Consider the following 22,935-nt stretch of genomic DNA (forward strand, 5'->3'; position numbering starts at 1 on the left):
ATACACCCCGATGCGAAAAATTACAGGATATGGTGGGGAATTTTCGTGTGAAATGGGAAATGGGTCGTGAAAAAAACATTCTTTGACACGTATCGAATAGCCGGGGTACTCGATAATATTGTCGAGATTGATCCCGTCGTGTCGGTGCGACTGAAAAACCGCAACAACGCGATAAGTGCGGTATTACTTGTGAAACGCAAACCAGCTCATATAGGTATGTTTGATTTAAAGAACAAATGGGAATGGAGTATATAGGTACATATATACGACGGAGTATTTCTACTACCACCGAGGCTCTCCTCTGCGTTAACAAAAGCAAGAGGCAAAAAAGCGAGTAACCGTGGCGCGGCACGTTAAACCCCGTGGGGTGATTTTATCGTGCGCTCGCGACCACGTTTTTAATTTTTATCAAACGGAGATAAGTACGAAAAGAGAAAATTGCTACTTGGAAGATACATCGCGAGGCCGTAAGGATACTCTACCGGGCACCGATTATGCCGCAGGTTCGCGTGGTGGGAGTTGGAAAGAGGTGTTTCCGAGCCGCAGACCACCCACCCCAGTTACGTAAGGCACGATCCGCGACGCTCGCGGGCTGGGGCGAGCGAGAATTCGTGTATGCCGAACAAAGCCGATGAACGATACTGATTATCACCGGAGAGCACCGCTCTCTCTCTCTCTCTCTCTCTCTCTCTCTCCGCACACGGCTCTACTTCGATTCGAATCGCATTTAAACCCGTTTTTCTGCGACTCACTTCTCTCGCGCGCATGTGCTGACTGGCGCGATTCTAACTCACTGCACTCACATGCCGGATTGCGCCGTAAATCTTCGTAGGCGGAGCGCAATGTATTTGCGTCGGTATACTGTCCAAGATCATGGTGCGGTTCGGTTCGAGTTCAATCAACCTTGCTTACGCGACCGATATTTGTGTAAACATATGAAAAGTTATCCTTTTTCCATTCAATACTGAAGCGAGCATATACAGACATTATTTTTAAGCGTTCGAATAGACATCCTGACTAAGTATAAAGTGTAACAGCGAAATCACATAAACAGCTAGAACTGGTTTGTAAAATAAGATATTCATCTAGACGGAAAAAAGGCGATCGTATATAATTTCACTTTCTTCGACGTACATGTAATATCGATACACTCTCGACTGTTTCATCACATAAACACACAGATATAACCCGTTGATATAATCTATTGAAAGATGCTGAGATAGATCAAATTCTCGACTACACATTTCGCCGTTAGAGGCCAGCTATCGATGAGGCATCGACGGCGGATTGAGTTGAACTGGCGGGTTCGTAGACAGGTCGAAGAGAGACTCGGGTGGATCTAAAAGGTAGGTCCAAAAGAAGATAGAAAGTAAAAGTTATGTTCATTGTCGTCGGCTTTGACCGCTTATTTTATGACTTTTTTTCGTAAAAAAAAAAAAAAACCTAACGGTTCCTTTCCAAGACTGTCGTCGTGGAAACGCTGTTTAGTTGTCAGGGAAGCCATAGATACCAGTGTGCGGTTTGGTAGTATTAGTTTTGTACCTGTGCTTCTCTTCTTGTCGTGTAAAACGACAATTTGAAGGACGAACGTGCCGACGTGGCCGACCCGCCAATTTTATTGCCGGCTAAGGTGAATTATAGTACTATCTAAGATCTAACGTAAATTTCTGGGTTATTACTATGCTATTTACAGATAAAACTCTAAATCTGAAACGAATATAAAAAATAAAAATAAATCTTGCTGCTTTTATTATTATTGTAAAATATTTTGTATTGTATACTTGGTCATTAAAATGTTACAAAGTGTTTTATACGTCCTACTTTATACACCTCTATTTGTTTTTTTTTTTTAAGGTTATGTTTCACAGTAATTAATTTAGCGACAAAAATTAATACCGAAGAAAAAATTTATATTTTTTAAATGAATTTTACTTACACACAACAGAGAAACTTCTATTCACTTTTTTTTTCATTATTTCTATTTAAAAATGTCCGAATTTTCTGCTTTTTTATCAAAAGAAAGTATAAAAATAGTTTTCTAAAGACACATAATTGCTCTATCGTAGAATTTATTGAAATATATAACATACGCTCGGATGGCAAAACCACTTTTAGCTGGCTTATAAATCAAATAAATGAGTGTGTGCGTGCATTCCTAGAGAAAACCTGCTCTGTAAAATAAAAATTTTGTCGTATATGTGGTTGCTATATCGCTATTTCTAACGAACAATTTATAGCTTTACGATTAACTATTATATCATCGAGAATACTTGCACAGTTTAATTTCCATCGAGATTAATTCATCTGTGTTTCTAATTCCGGAAGAATCGCGCGTTTTATTACAAACAACTGTTACAAAACTCATGGAAGTACATATGCATTACGTCTCTCTCGTCAGTAAAAGAAACATGAATCATATACGTATACATGCAATTTACTGTGCTAAAAATAATCATAAAGCATTCGTTTATTATAATCTTAAAAGATATCTAGCAGGCTAGATATCATGCTCGAGACAGGACAAAAGGCAGAAACAAGATAAAAAAAAAACGTGGGGGCGTAAGGAGGGCAGCTCTAGACAGCTCTAGACAGTAACAGTAGCTGTAAATTATCGGAGCTAATGGTGCACAACAAATGCTTGTCCATACTTGAGCATAATAACGTCGGTTCGCACCAGTCTAATATCTTCGTGGCGTTTAATAAATATGTCGCGGAGGCAATACGTCATAACTTTTACACGAGTGTATACATACGTGTGCATATGCGCGAGTACATGCATGGCAGTTGAGCAACGTGACGTCGCCGAGTTACATAATGCTCCACTCGAACGCTTAATCGCTACACAATGTTGCCGACTATCTCTTTCTACCTCTAACGCTCTCTACGCATACTGATAAAATAGGCGCACACGTGACGAATACATAATTTCACTACAAATGTTCGTGTATCGTACATTTTCATTAGCAAAAAGCACTTTCAGATTAGAATCTCAGTACATTTCGCAGATTGTTCATTCATAGTTTCACTGGCACGATCGAGTCTCTCAATTAAATTTCTCTTATCAATCGGATAATTTCCTAGTACTTGTATTTATCATTAGTTTTTTTTCTTTCTAATGAAACTTTTATCGACTTTTAATTTGCTGCTATCGCTGTAATTAAATAATCATTTTAGAGACTCTAATAGCCAACCACAAATGGATATTGAACTGCTGCGAAATTTAGGCGTCTATTGCATAACTATTGAAGATCGAAGACAAATGGAAAGAGGTCGGACATAATTTACCTGTCCGCAACCTTCCGTTCTTTCAAAAGAATTGCTTAGATGTCAAGCGAAAACTTCTTAATCTTCAAGTCTCTTTGTTTGCCTGCTACTTGACTTTAATGTATGTCTGCAGTTTGGGTTTTCGACATAATTCTTCATGAAATATATCGGAAGAGAATATATCGCGTGTGTGTTATTTTCTTTTCTTGTAAATATCTCTTTTAATATGAGTATCTAAAAATAAGTCATAAAATTTCACATAACAAATTTAATCATTGTTTATCATACATAGATGGCAAATTATCTGATTTATAAAAAATGATTTATAAACAAGTTTTTGTAAGCAATAAACTATAAATATATATTCATATACTTCTTGTGATGAAAATTAATTGCTACAATATAAACAAAACGATAAATATACGCGATATTTCTAATGTAATATTTAAAAATGAATATAAAAATGTATTTAAAAATAATATATATATATCAAAACAATCATTTATAAATAAGAAGAATAGCAGCATATATGATATTAGCATAAAAATAAAAAAATTATATATCATATAGGTTTTATATCAATTTTCTTGTTACGTACGCTGATCTAATCTCGTAAGATTCGTTAAATTGTGTTGGCAAAATCGCTGGACACTGACAAGAATGTTCCCCCAATGATGGGGATAGTAGTAAAAGCATTGTGGTCAGGTCGTATAGCCAGAGTGGCAGGTGCTGTTCGTAATGGCTGCCCATCGAGGCAGACGGGAAGAACGGCGAGCAAGTTTGTCGGTACAAAAAGTGCTGTGTGAGTTATGGTCGTGAAAGACTATTTGGCAGTATCAACGGACCCGATTATGTCATTGCGTATTAATTAAATACTGACGCATCTCGAGCCTACTTCGCAGATACGTCGATACGTGAGACGAAAGAAAAATAAGGAAGAAGCGCGCAGGTGAAACGTGTTCCGAAAATATTTTTCGTGCGGTTGTCAATATGGTAACTCGATTTCAACACGTATTTTATAAGTTGAAGGACTATATCGCTGATTCTTCGATAATAATGCGACAGTAATATGAAGGGTAAAGTAATAAAGTAAATAACAATTAGGAAAGAATAAGAAGTGTTTTTTTTTTAACTGTTTAAAAAATTTACCGGTGAAGTTGTATAATCTGATCAAATGCATATTTTGCTGTGATAAAATAACAACTATTAAACTAAAAAGCCATATTAAAGTTTCATTTATTAAATAATCGCCTGCTACTTGCGATTTAAAAGATAACAGCGAAAACAATTTAAATTTTTTTAACAAATCTGGATACTTAGAGAATCTCACCCATCTAGCTATATAATAGTTTTATCCATAACCGACAGGCAAGAACCGTGAAGAACGTATGCAAGAACGCTTTCGAATCAATTATTTTACCATGTATTCATCTTTCCTCGCGGCTATGGCTAGACGTAGCCTTTGTCTGACGATATACACTCGGTCCGATCGCCGAGCAACTAAACTCATACCTTCTTCATATCTTCAAAGCGTATACTAATACAAAATATTTATTTATTTCAGCCATATCGATACATCATACATTTACCTCTTTCCCTCTGTACAATTTTAGAGTCTATATACAACATTTTGTTAATACATCTCTGACTAGCTAATAATTAAATAACCGAAATTGGATAATTTAAAAAGGAGACATTTCTACTTCCAACTAAAGCCTTGAAGGAAAAACATGATAAAAAAAACATGATATATGAAAAAAAATATATACACGTATATACAGATGTAATCATTTAATAAATTTTTCAAAAGTTGCTGATGTACACAGATTCTAAAGCGATGTGCAGGAGTTAATGAACATATTATAGCTAGATGACTGTATAACGGATTCCTATGATAATGTCCATGCGTGTTTCTCATATTAGAAGCCTGGCTTAATTAATGGATCGAAACAGACACTGATGGCAGTATACGAGGATTAATACCGACTGCTAACAATAATTTCTACGGCATGAAATCTCCAAAACGGTGAGGTAGCGTACGGTTGTTGTCAGTATATAAAGTCAGGCTAGTGCACGAGCTGTACATGTGAACAGCTCGTCCATCAAATTGAGAACCCTGGCAGCCGCTATGGTGGGCACGATGTACCGATCAGCGCCTCAACGCCTCGGCGCTCCACGCACGTTACGCTTGGGCCCACGTACATTTTTCCATTCTCATCATAATTCGTAGTCGCAAGGAATTTATATGTAATTGAAAAGATTACAAGTAACAGGATGTGCCTCGACAGTTTTTTCTTTTCGCCATATATAATATATCGAAAGAAGAGGTAAAAAAAAATAATGATCAAAATGAAGCTGAACACGGTGTGAGAAGACAATTGTATTCCTCTTTACAAAGAATAATGAATTTTCACTCAAGATTTTCTTGACGTCTGCTTGAATCTTGAGTCAAATCTACATGCAGACATTGAGAATCGATCAAACAGTTTCGTTCAACACCGCGTACGTCCTTTTGAACTTGAAGTTTGAATGTTCTTTATGCTTCAAATCAAGCGATTGCAGTTCGAATCTTTACATATATGTATATATTTATATATAAAAAAAAATATAAATATATATGTATATACATATGTGTGTGTGTGTGTGTGTATAATTTTATTATTTTATCGCCAAAAGCGTAGTGAAATCTAAACATAATAACAATAACAAGCGAAAACTGGAGTTCTTCGAGAAGCACCATGCGGGTCAAAATTATTAGTTACGAGAGGAAGAAGCGAGACGTGGACAGGACGCGGGCGATACGATCGATCAAAGATTATACCTTAAGTCGAACATTATATACAGCGCGAATAGCGTGATTGGACGCAAGGCGATGCTTAAATTAAAATACGAAGAGTCCGTGAGATATACACGTATATGGTGTACCTGTAGACACACATCTCGACTAATGGCGCTGAGGTTGAACTTGGAACTAGTCTACCTTGCAGAGTACAACAGTAATTTCTTGATTGGTCGACTCGCAATGCTATCATGCCGGAATAATTATGAAAATTGTATTCTTGCTAATCCCTCGTCACGCCGCTCGTGACGTTCGCTTTGCGCTTCCGGTTAATTATATATGATTTCTTACTAATGCTGCCGGTCTTGCAAAGCAGAATCTAACAAAAAAAACGAAGGAAACAAGGGATCAAGTATGATCAAATATTATTACGAATTTAGCACAATATCAACAGTTGGATAACAGAACGAGTACATTTATCCATTTCGAACAATAACTTGAATATTTCTTAATAAAACTGATTATTACGTTTGAGCAAAAAACGTGAACTTTATTATGGCTAGATGATTTAAAATTTATACTTGCATCTCTCTCTCTCTCTCTCTTTTTCTCTCATTCTGTTATGTTTATTAATCTCTGTATTTCGTTAATTAATTTCCTAAATTCTTAGCGATAAAAATCGTGATATATAGAAGTAGAATTTATTCGGTACATGGCTGGTAGAAGAATAAAAATATATATAGTACAGAAATTTTTGGAACGACTATGAAATAATGTATTCAATGTGTGTTGCCTATATTTACATTTCCATTTCTGGAACATTGAAGATCATCAAACATCCGATATGACGTGTAATAATAATAATACATATGTACAGAAATATCTCCTGCGTTATAATCTTACTTTCCCTCGCCGAAAGGCGCATATTGTAACTAAAGAGCGCGCATTTTTTAAGAAGACCCCAATGTTTTTCGATTGAACAGTACGAGGCGGCGGGCGTGGAGAAGGGAAAAAAGGGCGTAGTAAGTCATACGGAGAGGCTCGTACGTCATACTTCATCCGGGCCAACGGAGCAACACATGGAAAGGGTTCTCCCCATATACAAGCAAAACGCACTCACTTGGGCTGCCTCTTTAGGTCGCTATGCTATAGTGTGAGGCCTGTATGTCTGAGTTTTCGTACACCTTTATACACAGAAGAGATCCGAGCCGCTTGATCACCTGTGTACAATATGCCCGCCTACACTCGACGCATATCCGTCACATAATCTTTTAATAATACGCAAAAATTAATTTTAAGATATGTACGCCTTGATATGCTTGAAGGTATACTGTTTACTGACGAATACCATTTTTACCGTATTCTATCTTTCCATCGTGTTCCCTTAATCGTCAAAATATATCTTTAATTTTTCATAAAATACATTATAAAATAAGATATTCGGATAATAATAATGTGATTTTTTATCACTGAACCAAAACTGTACAATAAAATGTTTATTGAATTAATGAAAATTAGTCCAATAAATATTTTCATAATAATTTAAATTATAAAACTATTACTAGAATTTATTGCAAGAATAAATATTTAATTATATATTAATGAATCCCCAGTTATTGTATTAATAAATTAACTTCATTAAGTTCGACATTAAGTTTAACATTTTGATTAACGATCATTTGTTGTTCACCAAAATTTTGTTCAGTGTTTATATCGATCAAAAGAATAATATATGTTTGTATTTTTAACTAATAAACATATTTATTTTATAAATAGGTGATAATGCTAATAAATTATGCGAAAAGGTAGCTCAAATTTGTGCAAAGCTGGACTGGAATATTTTCGTTCCGTAAAAAAGGAATCTTACAATTCCTGAAGATCGAAGCTGATCTTCAGCAGTACGAGAGTAGAACACTGTATTACCGGCAAACCTCGTAAACGGCCATAGCAGCAAGTGGGGGTTCCTGGGAAGGAGGGATAAACGAGCCGAGCCACGATTTCGTTGTCGTAAACGTCAAAGTTACGGTTACAGCGTTGTTCCTAGCTGCTTTATATTGAACGAGGTTGCTCCCCGAGGTACGTAACACCTACCTACCTACTCGCAACCGTCGTATTGCAGAAAGTAGCACTATGCTCCTTTCCAACTCGGGAACGACGCGGTCACCACGTGGCTTTTACGCGGGAATTCGACAGAGGAGTTCAAGGTTCGTTGAATATCCTTTTAGCCATACCACGCGCTTAATATTAATTTTCTTTTTATAATTTATATACTTACAAACGAATTGTGCTTGTTCAAATGAAAATCAACGTCGATTACCATTCTTTTTTTATCTCTTTGATTTAAATTGATTTAAACAGATCGTTGAATCATTTGCAAAAATTGTATTATATTAATTTTTTGTAAATCAACATTTGTTTAAATTCAACGGAAGTACAGAATGTAAACTTTGAAAACGGAAGCTATGTTAATGGTATTTATCCGGCATATTTATCTTCATTAATACTTCTGTATCAAGTTATCATCCCTTAATGTAACTTTAAAAAGGTTCCTTTTTTAGATTCGCACCGTAAAAGAGGTTCGCTCTCAATAGACTGGAATGAAGAGATGCCTAAATAGCACCCCAGCCTCTGTCGTCGCGCCCTCTAATTACCCTGTAGACGCAGTCACCCCTCAATGAGGAGTGATAAATATGTTCGCGTTTGGGTATATCCCGAGAAAGTGAATGAACGCAATAAAAAAGATATATACATATATATCTCTCATTGCTATTGGTAAGTATATCGAAGATTGTTTGCTGCTTTTAATTTAAAGATTTCCTATTTTTACTATTAAGAATAGAAAAAAACGAATTTTAATATTAATATATATAAAATATTAGAAAAAGGATTTAAAATGTAAAGATGGAGAGTATTTATTAAATCTATTTAATAAATACTATTTAATAAATCTAAAATCTGCTTACAAACAAAATATATATGAAAAAAAATTATTTAAATCAAAGATCACTTTTATTTTCAATAAAGTGCTTTTATTGTTGATTAAATATTTATATTTTTTTTACTTAAGTTAATGAATACATAACCTTTATACATTGAACTTTTCATCGTCGTGTGTATCTGTTATGAAATTAACCGTATTGATACAAGAATGTGAAGTATACAAGTATTACAAGACAGAAGATAGATATAAAAGTAGATAGTTATCTATAACATATTAATTCTTTCGTGCGCGCGAGCTATAAAGCGCGAGCTTTCTGAGCGATTTACGAAATGTCCATTAACAAAAAGGAAATAACGACAATGTGTACGTAAACATTTAACGTTGGAAATATTTTTCATAAAAAACAAAATTATAAACTTATTCTTTTTATATGGAATATATATTATACTAGACTTATATTATGGATGGCTATCTACCGCTTTCATATTTATATGAATTGGACGTATAATCGATCTCGTAATCGTTTATCATACATTTACGATACACAAAGGTGTAGTTAAAAGCGCGATAAATTAAACGACAGATGCAGTATCTCATACTATAGCATGTATTCTAGCTATATAATTATCTTTGCCGCGATAAGTATTTAAAGAATGAATAGAGACAATAGACACATACATCAATTTTTAGTATTTCGCAATAGCCGCGGTAAAGGTTTAAATGGTAAGACTTGTAATATCTATTATATTATTGTACCACAATATAAATTATATATTATACTAATTTAATTCTCTCTAATATAGTCACATTTTGCATTATATGTTTGAAAGAGATTTTTTAAGCGTTTTTAATTAGACATTTTATATAGTAAAGAGCAATATATGAAACTTTATAGTGTCAATATATAGGATGCGTTCGTTTATCACGCTTACGCGCTGTAAGCTTCATTCAATCTTTTTTCTACAAGTACCGAGCAATAATGAAGCTTGCAGCGCGTGAGCGTGTGAAACGAACGCAGCCATAGTGATAATAAATTATACATTTATCATCTAATCTAAATATGATTATTCAAAATATTATGGAAGCTACGACGTGTAAATTAATTTTCTACAGCGGAGGCTATAAATTGGGATCATTCATCGTGAATGCGATGATAGATGATTGCCGATAGACATTGATAGCTCTATATTTAACTGCAAATCTACGACAAATTAATCTATAATCCTGTACCGATAAATTTCATATGTGTTCGATTCAACAACACTGAAAAGCACTTGCTAGAGAGTACGAAATGAGTCAACGACTTTCAATCTGCGAGTGCATAGAACCTGTTATACGAGTATGCGGCCGATCAAATGCTTTTACTCATTCCTACGATTCCTACAATCACTGCGTTCCATGTATCATCGAGGCAATTTGCAAGCCATAATCAATGATCCGGAACCATCCAATTGATGACAATAAAGATGAATGGAAATAATTCGTCTAAATCTTTAAACAGATGATAGGTAAAGAAATATCGATTTATGTAAAATAATAACTTGGTTTATGCATGTGTAAGAATTTATTAATTACTACAATAATCGGAAATTCCTAAGAAATATTAGTTTTTTAAGTAATATTATACAATATAACATATAACAATAAGATATACTTTTATAAATGTTAAAAATTATTTCTTGAAAAACAATATGTGGTTGTAGAGTTTATACATTATAAAATTCCTCGCGAATAGTCTTTTAATGTTTCTTAAAACATAATTCCTTCCTTTATATGTAAAATATCTCTTGTAGTCGAAGACGAAGAAAAAAATAGGTGACCCTTAAATCGGACCGAAAAAAAAAGAACAATAAAGAAGATTCCCGTCGAGAAGGAAGAGCTAGAGGCGGTTTTGAGCAAAGAAGAAGAATAGATATAAAAAAAACATGCTATAGCTAGAGAGAGCTAAGGGCCTAGTCTCAGCTGAGCTGGTAAAGAAAGGTCTCACCGAAAGTGCGATATAACCCGTAAGGCCTTGATTATATATCTACTAACGGCAAAGCAGAAGGTTATTCGAGAGTATTTCTCTCTCTCTCTCTCTCTCTCTCTCTCGCAATGAAAAGGACAAAGACATCGCTAGAAACAGCTGACTACCGGAATTCGGGGTTCCGGTGGGGTGAGTACAGTGGGGAAGGCACTTGAACCCCCAATTGGACGAGGACTTCCCCATTATACCCAACGTACCCGACGATTTTACACGCACTTGACTCCATTCTACCTATCTAGCAGACATAATTTTGCCAAGGTACACGGCCGATTTTCCACAACATAGCCCGCGCGCGTTGACATTGCACACACGGAAATAAAAAAACTCGTGGAATTTACATTTAATACGAAAATGTATGGAAGCGTGGGGTAAGACTCTAGCAATTTAAAAGCAATTACAAGCGCACATTTATTACTATCATATTCGTTATACAATGCTATTAAATAATAATTTACGCGCGTTTAGCAATTAAGAATCTACGAAAATTGATCACATTAGAAGCGACAACAATAATTTTACATAAAGAAATTTCGAAATATTTTTATCAATTACATGCAATATTTTAATATCGTTTTTTTTTACGATTTTTCTCGATCTTTGGTTGCTATTAATCTTTTTGTCATCATATTTATTCGACCAGAAGGTAATGAAATGCTTTTAGTTTGTCAACGATTGTAAATCTGTTATCTCGGGTTTCGTGATGGATACGTCGTATTTCAAAACGGCGCACAAATAGACTATGCAAAAAATTTCATCGCATTCGGCATGGTAGGATGATAAGCTGTATTCGTCGAATAGAACGTATATCTACATCTTCCGCTTTTTTGTAAACAAAGGAAGGGTGAAATAACTCATCGTGTTGACGCGAACGCAGTAGAAAATTTTTCATTTGTTTGGATTTATTCGTGATACACGTGAAACATTCTATTCTATAATCCCGCACAACTTCTAGGTAATTTGATCGCGTGGAAGCAATTTTAACAATTTAGTCTGGTATAACCAGACAGGCAAGCCTGATCCACCACGCCTTCCCGACCACGTGGTCGTCGCTCCCCACGTTTCCCCTAACCATAGTGGCTCCTATATTTCATCGCGGCTGTTATGATAATAGTCGTATAAGAGAGCATTTATGAATGCAAACTCACCTGCTATAGCCATCCAGGGGTAGAAGGTATGGTTGGTAGTAGGTTGCTGATGTAGTTGCGTGGCGACCGGTTGACTCGCGGTCGAGTTTAAACTGCAGGTGTTCCAAGACGACGTGAGGGATCTTGACGAACTGTTGTTACCAGGACTCGATGCTGGATCACCGCCTACGAGACCACCATAGCTACTGACCCTTGTACTCTCTGGGGTACACGCCGAGGGACGTACGACCGAATTACTCTGGCTGTTCGCTCCCGAGGTCGCTGATTGCCAAACGTCCTTGACCGCCGCCGCTGCCATCACCGCAGCATAGCCGTTTTGATGGGTCGACGTTTGATCCTGTTGCTTACAGTCTTTCGTTGCCGATGTTGAATATGAAGACGTGGTGTGACCGGTTGCCTCAGGTGTCGTCGAGTAAAGTTTGCAGGCCGTCGCAACGCTCGCGTCATATGGCGAGTCTTGAGGTGGTCTTGTGTTACTTCCACCGCCTGGGTGTATTCCTAACGAGGATGATGTGTGATGATGATGCTGCGCCGAAGCGTAGGGCGACATACCTAATCCGAGTGGAAAGCTTCGATACGCTGCTGCGGTGGCTGGATCATGATGCTGACTTGCCGCTCCTGTTTGATGATGGTGGCTTCCGTAGAAGCCACCCGTGGTCTGCTCAAAGTACGAGTTCATTATCCCGGGTATTTTGGATCACTTGCACTAAAACACCGGCACTCGAAAAAGACGAAGAAAGAAGTCAAAGTTCAAACGGCCTGCAACTATACATGGAGTGCACACGGCTAGTCGAATCTTACTAGTCCGTACTCCAACTTCGCGATGCCCCGGATTATTCCGATTTAACTTGTTCAAATTAAACAGACGTAAAACCTCCGAACTTGTACGCGAGATACACTTGAGAAAGCGATTCGCTATTTGACACGGATGTCGGAAGATGATAAGATTGACGAGGGGCAAATAAACGAGCATTAAACAATTTTAAGAGGCCATAAAAGTCATCGGCAGGTATAGCTGGTTACACCCGGAGTGTCAATGTCAGTAGGCCGTGAGAGTGTAATTCAGAATAGATTTCATGTCAACAGTGGGAGCTTTTATGATCCTGTTATGGTTACCGCTACGGGTAAAGCATATAAACTGGTGGTCTCGACTATGGAAACAGGCGATGATCGTTAAACCGTTACGATGTAATAAACTTAGGTAATAAGACGGGCTATAAAATGGCTCGTGGGTTCCTCTACCGCGTGCTCGCCCGACGACGGTTCGGTCAGCCGGCACGCGACCACCCTCACGGGCGGTTCTAGCTCTTTCTTCCTCCTTTTGAAATAAATTAAAATCGCGACTGAGATCAGGTCGAGGCCTCTTCAAGAGCCAGTCGATCTGTCACAGAATCAAAAATGACTCCGCTAGTCCGCACTGCACTAGCACTTGTCGTATCGTGACTTCGCTGATGACTGAGGTCCGGTACGAGTCAGAGGACGATGGAGATCGTAACGAATCACGGTATGCCAGTGCGGTGGTCCACGGCACACTACTGCTTTTCTCGCGCCCCGTGTACCGCCACACTCTGTACCGTCGTCCGTCTCTCGCTCGCTCGTTCACCTCGTTTTATCTCTGTTCTTCGCAGTCGACTTCTCTCGCACTCTCTCCGAAGTTTCTTTCCTCGTTCTACCAATCACCGTTTCTCCATGCACTCTCTCTCTCACTTTCTGTCACGGTCGCTCCTTCCCATTCGGCCGGTCGTCGTTTCTCGCTCACGCGTACTCTTCTTCCTACAGAGTACTACGTCCTAACGGAGAGATCGCAGTGCCGTATCCCTCTTTGTCCCTCATATACCATCCCCCTCCTGGCACGATAACTGAGCTCTCTCGCTCTATCTACCGTCGTTGTTGTCCCCCTCTTCCACCCCCGACGTTCTCCCCACAATTGCTCTCTCACCCTCTGATTCTGCTGTCTCGCTCCACCTCTCAACGATATTCGTTCTCTCCCTTCCCATTCGATCTATTCTCTCCCTCTTTCTCACAATACGATTCCTCAGTGCCCCCTATCGAGCGTACCAGTAACTCAACGACGTACCGCCAGATTAAATTCGTACTCGCTCGCAGTGCGCGTCACATTTGAGACGTGCGACAGATAAGACGGTGCGAGATAGAAAGAGAAAAGAACTTCCCTTCTCGCGATATGAAAGAAAGGGAAGAGATGAGATGGGAAATAGAGAGAGGGATGAAAGCACGTAAAGACACGAGCAGAAACGAATAAGAAGGTGGGGTAGAGGAAGGTAAAGAGGAAAAGAAAGAACGTTATGCGCAATTGCAACAGCTAAGAGCGAGACGAAACGGAGCGAGTGCTGTTGCGATAGTGACGAGGAGGGAGAGAACGTGCCGCTAAGGGAGGAGGTTATACTTAAGGACCAATCAGAATTGAATTCGTCACGAATACCGCGCTGGTGTGGCATGAAAGTTCCTACGCCGTGTGAAAGTAGTTCCAAGTCGGAACGACGCCCATGAACGGCTAGGCACCGCCCCGCAGACTCCCACTACCAGAGCGCGCGCGAGGTACCGGCACGCTGTGTCTGTACCGTACTGGAGAGAGAGAGAGAGAGAGAGAGGAAGAGAGACGGAGAACCGTACGTCACGCAATGTTTCTGCCTTCTCTTTCTCTCCTCTACGCTCGTTCGTGGGGATACGTGTACCGCCACCTTTCAGTCTTGTAGCGAACTAATCTGGCCAGATCCATTCAGACATTCAAACGACCAACATCAACGAGCTATCTCGCGATTATCGTTATTGCGGTAGCATCGTCGTAAATTCATCGTGACACTGAATAACCTGATCGACAAGTTGAATGCTAAACGAGATAGTAAACAGGTTTAGGAATGAAAAGTATTATAAAACACCTTGATTATATATTTAAGATCGCATTAGATCGAACCGGTCTGATATCGAGAATACTTGATGATGCGAGGATAAATGTAATGTGATGTTATCATAAATGCCTTTTATGAGCTATACCGTTGTTTTACAGATCAATTAAATGATGATCGTACAATTAAAATGTCGTAAAAGTGAGCTCATATAAGGCCAGTCGAGCAAGCAACTTCTACGGCGCGCGCCACTAGTATCGGGAGTGTTTATTGGGATGTAAATGTCGCTGGATTATCGTCCCCGCGGTTCGCACCTCGTAAATTATTCCGTAACGAGCCGAGTAATGCCCATCATAAGCTGCGAGCCGGAGCTGACCCTAGTTATTTGCTTACGCGCTCTTGCCATTATAAACGCTTAGAGTATTAGTCACCTGCTATACTTTCAAAAATACACGAGAGATATCTAATTTCGAATATTTTTAATACTTAAATAGATATATATATATAAATATATCAAATGATTGAATCGTTCCAAGTAAACGGAACGACATCCACGACATGTTTAAACAATCTGCTATAGACAATCAACTATAAAAATTAACTGTTACATATCCTGTTTTTTATTATTATGAATAACGTAGATAGTAAATATAAAAAAAATATACTAAAGTTATACTTCCATTAGATATCAGTAGCTTTGCTGTAGGTATACATTACGCGCATCATCGATTGCTACGTTGACAAATCGTACAATATAAATCACATAAAAGCTTATTAAGCTTTTAATTTGATGAGGTGCCGTTGATGAAGACTCAATGCAGTTTTCGCTTTTGCGAGACTCCGACAGGTGGCAGCCCGTTTACTTGAAAATCATGACGGCAATAAACTTCGATTTTATGACCACTTGAACAGAATCGTAAAAGTCAGGGCCTTTAAGCTTATAGCGTAGAAGGGCGCGTGTCGAATATGGTGGGGGCGTGAGGAAAGTCACTATATATGAATGGGGAAGGTATAACGGGCCATATATAGATACTCAAAAATGGGCCTAAATGCTTTTTTTTAAAACGGCGTTTACAGCGACTAACTAATTTCACAGATATCCTTTGGTGTCAAATATCGTTTTAATGATTTGATAAGTTTACCGATAAAAGTCAATTCAAGTGCTTACTATCTGTTTAGTATCGTGCTGTTTCGATAAATTCTGTCATCATGATAATGTAGTCTAATTTTAAATGACAAGTTAGCGTGCCAATTAAGTATACAAATTCAGTGGTTTGTATTATTATAATATCCTAATATTTTACATAACAAAATAGAAACAAATATTATCAACAGAGGCACAAATATCATCGCATACTATTGACATAAAAATACATATGAATATAATATGACGTACATTCTATGGATCTTCAATAAAAGCCAAAGCAATGAAACAAAAATAAGGATTAGGAGACGTATGAAAAGACGAACATGAATACGAAGAGGCCATTGCACCCGAGTCGGACAAATCTGTGCTCTTGCTAAGCATTCATTCCTCACCCCTCTGATGATTTTGGCTCGTCCACTTTCCTCCAAGCAGTGGTTCAATGCACTGCTTGGTTGAAGCTAATTCCTTCTTTCTCTCTATTTCATCGCTCTTTATTTGACACATTCATACTCATTTACAAATCGTATCTCTGTTTTTTAATTTAATTCAATAACATTTAATTAATATCTAAACATAATACTAACATTTTAAGATGAATATTATATTGGTACCTTTTTTTCAAATGAATGAAATATTGTGAGATTTAAAATGCAAAACATGTATATGTGTGTGACATTAAAAATAAATTGGATATTTTCTTATAAAACAATGAATTATGTCTTACTGAATTTTTAAAAAATTTAAAAAGCACAATGTTAAATATAGCATCTAATTTGAAGATAATATGAATAAATAAAAATTTCTTTGATTATGGGAGTATTAATAATATAAAAAGTAAAATCTTAACAACTTATTTTAATTATATAATAATTTAATTTTTACTGATACTCTAAATATAATCTAAAATGAATTGACGTATTTTTACAATAGCCTTTCCAACTAGACAGTATCATTCTTAAAATAATAATTAATTAAAATAATAATATCATTCTTGTTTAATTACACCATCAACAATTAATAAATTTAAAAGGAAATAAAATTCAAAATAAATTAGAAAAGCTACGAACCGAAAACAATGTGTATTATTGATATTGTTTTGTAGCCCTTCTAATTTATTTTAAATTTTATTTTTGTTGAGCCATATTATTATTACTTTGTATTAAAAAAAATATTATTCATTAGCACACTACATATTGATCGACAGCGCATCAGGAATAGAATCGTATAGTAAGGATTCGGAAGATGCTTTCTTTGCCATCTGGTGGTCCTTCGTGTCATCACCTGATTGCAAAAGTTGCATCGAATTTTCTGTAATTTTCGCAGTCGATAGAAATTGAATAACCATCGATGCATATATATAATATATAAAATGTTATATAAATTTTGTCTCAAAAATTCTAAATTTAAACTATTACTGCTGCCATCGTTATAAACAAGACAGTTGTCGCTATCCATTTTCACGTTGCATATAAATTATAAAATGCATTTATAAATTATATAAATTTAAACTATTACTGCTGCCATCGTTATAAACAAGACAGTTGTCGCTATCCATTTTCACGTTGCATATAAATTATAAAATGCATTTATAAATTATAAGATAAAGAGTATAATATTTATACGTTAATTTTTTTACAATACAAATTAATAATAACTAAAACAAGAATATTGACATTTGTGAGTATGGTAATGATCGAAAGATGTATAAACGAGTTTCTTGTGAGATAAAAAAAGTAGTAGAAAGATTATCAAGAGCAAAACAAGTTCGTAATAAAAAAAGAGAATGACCGAGGACAGCTATTATAATCCAGTAGTAATTGACGACCAATTTATTTAACATGTTTGAGACTCGTTAAGCTTACGAGTGATCTGCCTTACCGGTTGAGAAACTATCCTGCAAGCGGGGTAAGGTGTTGAAGGATAACTGCGGTTAGTAGAAACCTCAAAGACATGAGAGTCCTTGAATGTTAGAATTATATTGCAATAAAACACGTAATTCAACTAGAGTTATTAAATGTTTTATAATAAATTACAATAAAAATAATACCAGAAACTATTTCGAAATTTCTACTTAACGTTCATGATACGTTGCATTTTTTATGGCAAGCCTTGGAAAATGATAAGTTTAATGTTAGAGTAATCGATACTTGTCGACCAAAAGAAAAAATAATTGAAATCGGATTAAATAATTTACAGAGACATTATAATAAATTTTACAAAAAAAATTAATAATTAAGATGCAATAATCCATAACTATATTACACGAATTAAAAGTATTTTGATTATTTTTAGATTTCTTTTATATTTTATTGATTTCTGAAAATATTTAAAAATATTTTCAAAACTGTAATTAATAACTTTATATAGGTATCTACGAATTTTTTTTACAAAATTAATATTTATAAATTCACACGCTAAAATATTATAAAATAAGTTAATAAAATAAACAAATTAATAAAACAAGATATAAAATAAATAAACTTTAATTTACTATTTGTAAAAGCAAACAAGTCACATTAATACGTTTGAATTGAAACATAAAATGAATGAATGAGGCCATAAATATTTAGAGCTAATGGTAGGGTGCGGGTGTATAAGTTATTGCTAGGGGACCATTAATTATGCTAACGTTGTAAGAGAACGCGTATTATATCCTTATAAAGAGTGTGACATTGGTTTGTTTTGAAAATAGTTTAGAAAAAAATGGTTAAATTATGGTTCGATTGATTTAGATCAAATAAAAATTTTATCATATTTTTCTCTTTCTATAATAATTTATAAAAATTAACTAATAATATTACGCTAACCAGAGCCGGCGACTTCAGTAGGGTCGGTCTGGAGCACTCCATACATACAAATTTCTAAGCTATAAAATTTCATACATATCTTGTCGCATGGGCGGCGACTTTTGTGGTGTGTGTGTGTGGAATATTCCACACATCAGAATTTTTTGAAAATAAAGTGTTAAACTAAAAATAGTTAAATTTTTTGGAACTTTTACAGTGGTTGTTACAGTTCTTCGAAAAGATAAGGTCGTGAAAGACTTGGTTTCGAAGTATACAAAACTAATTCAAATACTGTTTAACAATATCCGATGACGTCGTGAACTGCGGAACGTTCTTTTTCTGTATTGAGAAGATTAAAAACGTATTTGCGTTCTACACGATGCAGCAAATTCGATTGAATTCAGCCGCTATATTGCATGTGCACTCCGAGATTGCCGAAACTTTAGATATTGCTGCACTTATGGATGAATTCATTATAAAAAATAAAATTCAACGTTTGCTCTAGAAGATTAAATTTATTAAACTTTTTCTTTTTTTAATCAAGTTTCGTTTTATGAGTTAATTTAAGTATGCTTCAAGTTAAACTATAAATATTTATAAAATATTTATAATTTCTAAATACCGACGAGAATAAGCCATTTACCGTCAAGCTGGATCTTGAAATTTATAATTTCGTTGCTCATCATTTATTACGATTGTAAAGAGATTTTAATATGGAGATTAAATGAGTTCTGGAAATTTTTTGCTCTCCCTCCCACTTTCCACGATCAAGTTGTCCAACTCCACACATGGCGAATTGACAGTCGCCGCCTCTGGCGCTATATTAATATAATATATCTTACCTTGTCATATTGAATGTGAACAAATGATGTTTTCTATTTTCTCGCAAATCAGCAAATTGGCTAACTCCTGACCTGAAAAAAAGAGACTTATTTTATACAATATAAAAAGATAGATATACAGGGGAATTCAGGACATAATAATTATAGTAAGGTTTGATCAAAGTTTTAAACATTTTAAAATAATCACACAACTATGTTATACACTATAATATTTTTTTGGAGTATTTATATTATAAGGAAAATCTTAATTTTATTGCAAAAGATCGAATAGGTTAACAGGACGAAATTATTATTTTAGCGAAAGTGTGCATTAACCTCACTGATGTATGTAGGGTAGAGTTGTTTAAATCATACCGACGGTTAAATCGTATTTCCATTTTATTTTCTAACGAAATATCTTTTTAAAGATAATGACACTAATGTGACGCTGATAACATAGGTTAATAAGAACTATCATTTTTGTTTTGTCATCGAGTCGTCTGTTTACAAGTGACATTCAAAATTGATTTTGTTCAGTATCTGATCTAAGTTTTGGTACAATTTACCTAAGGTATTATCAGTACAAGATGGGTATAATTGAATTATAGTGTCTTTCAGGGTTATAATTGATGTTTAAACTCTTTTCGAGTATACCATCAAATTAGTAAAATATATGTAAGTTATGTTGCTATTGGAAAATTTGTAAAAATAGAGGGAGTTGGGTAAATCGTACTTGTCGCTGGTCTTTATATTGTGCTGGTACGATTTTCGCAAGTGACGAGAGTTTAGCCATAATCTCCTTGTGGTTCGTACACATTGATAGGTTACGTTTATAAGTTAGATACCTATTAGCATCGGACGTGAATAATTATTAAAAGACTTATAACTCTGAAGAATATATAAGGACTCCGAAGAACAAGATTTTTTAATATACTGATTTTTACTGGCTTTCAACAGTATTACAAGTACGAATACGCAATTTCTTAACATTTTTCCACACTTAATTCCAAATTATAAATTATAGAACGCAGTGAATAACGGAATGCAGTCTATGTATGCAAGGTCTAATGCACAAATTGACATTATTTACCGTCATTTTGACGTTAAAGATGTAATTTTAATGTCAAAATGACAATAAGCAATGTTAGCTTGTTTGCTAGGTTATAAGTACGATTTAGGAACCAGATGGTACAATTTAACGACCCGGTCTCCAAATCATACCGAAAGCTATTTTTTTTTAATCTGTAATAATTTAAACAACAATTTATCTAATGTTTATTTTCACAAAAGTATCGTTTTGTTTTATTGCCAATGAACCAAAGTTTAATGTGAGTACAGAAATATTCTGATCTCTTCAGTACTTCCCTTACGGAAAAATACTATTAAGAATCAATAGTTACTATTGGTGTTCCAGTAGTTACTACTGAGACTCCAGTAGTTACTATTGATGCTTCAATAGTTACTATTAAGACTTCAATAGTTTGAATAATATTGGATCCAATAGTAACTATTCGCCTAATACATTTCTGCACTTGCGGAAATAATTTTTATACAAATTTGAATAAAGAAATCGATTTTAATCAATTATTTGTTATTATTTGTGCATTATTATTTGATGTATCATTATATCCTTTAATATTCGATGAAAAACAAAGATAAAAAATGATACGTCATGCGCATTACACTTGCGGAAATAATACATACACTAATCATACACTATCATAAACACATAAACCATCTATTTTTAATATTTCCATTGAACAGATATATCACAATTATATAGACGTTCACATATACAGATTCGTGGGTCATCGAAGTACAGCAGTTCCCGTACGATTTTCAAGGTTAAGCAACGAGGTTCGTGGTACAACTTCGGATGGGCGATTGTTTGGGAAATATCATGAAAAAAAATTAATTCTCGAATTTAGGATAATTTTTCTTGAGAAAAATTTTTTTTTCACGATTTCATTCTAAAATTGATGCTAATTAGTAATACTTATTTTAACAATCTAACAGTAATTAGAGAAAACTAACCTTTTTTACGAGAGACTATTGACCAATAATAACTATTGGCCAACAGTAACTAATGATCAATAGTAACTATTCACCAACAGTACTAACTATTGGCCAAATTACTATTGGCCATTTCACCATTTACCAATAGTTTTTTTCCGTAAGGGTTTTGTTACAATTTTATTTAAACCTTAGGGAGTACGATATAGGCGACTTCTCCCTATCATTTATATAATAGAATAACACATAAAACTTATTTATTTTCCAAAAACTAATATTGAACATTGTTTAAAAATGTCTCAGAACGCGTAATACAATTAGAAGTACATTATTTTGCACTTTTAATTATTAATTTTTTATTATTAATCCTATATTTGATACATTATATAGGTATACTGTTATTACTAAACAAGAATAAAAATTAAAATTTCGTGTATGATTGCAATAATGTTTGCATTTATAAATATAGAATTTGCAAAACATAATATACATTTATGAGCATCAATGCACAGTGCAGCTATTGCACCATTTGTACTAATGCACCATTATGCCTCGAAGTACATAAATTTAATTTAGAAGATATGAAATACCATAGATAATCAATATATTTATATATATTTTACTAAAGTGACAAGAAAAGATCGTTTAATAAGATAAATTTACTTGTGGTAATAAAAAACAGAATTTTATTATTGCTTATCTTAGGTGATTATATCAAAAGAACTGTAACTAAGTCGCGGATAGCACAGCGAACAATTTTTAGTAACTTTCAGGTAAAAATATAATAGCACAACTGATAATATTATGTAATATGATACATCTAACAGTAACTGTTACCTGACATTTCATTACTATTATACTATTAGTAGCATCTCTGTAAAAAGTTATCGAGTATATCCCATTATACCCCGTGGTTTTATTATGCCCCAGGTTCCTTTGTAATGAAAGGATGTACTAATTTTTATTTTCTTTATTGTATATGTTAATTTTTTCTTGTATTGGTAATAATATTTAGATAAACAAGGAAGAAAAATAACGCCTATAACTGTCAAAGCTGGATCAAAGTGCTAATAATAAGTATATGTAAATTTTTATATGCTACATATGTAGTCCCCCCATAATTGCGCGCTGAAACATTCAGACATATAA

At 35.0% G+C, this 22,935-nt stretch overlaps 1 protein-coding gene across 1 annotated transcript in view; it reads right to left on the reverse strand.

Moving 5' to 3' along the window:
* Positions 1 to 12,834, reverse strand: part of Ubx (ultrabithorax) — a 95,445-nt gene extending 82,611 nt beyond the window's left edge. The window contains exon 1 of the mRNA XM_018539916.1: positions 12,156 to 12,834. Within this exon, the coding sequence (XP_018395418.1) occupies positions 12,156 to 12,834 (679 nt within the window). The remainder of the gene's footprint in view (positions 1 to 12,155) is intronic.
* Between the last annotated feature and the right edge of the window lie 10,101 nt (positions 12,835 to 22,935).

The sequence above is a fragment of the Cyphomyrmex costatus genome, unplaced genomic scaffold (assembly GCF_001594065.2).
Source record: "Cyphomyrmex costatus isolate MS0001 unplaced genomic scaffold, Ccosl1.0 scaffold229, whole genome shotgun sequence".
Classification (NCBI taxonomy): domain Eukaryota; kingdom Metazoa; phylum Arthropoda; class Insecta; order Hymenoptera; family Formicidae; genus Cyphomyrmex; species Cyphomyrmex costatus.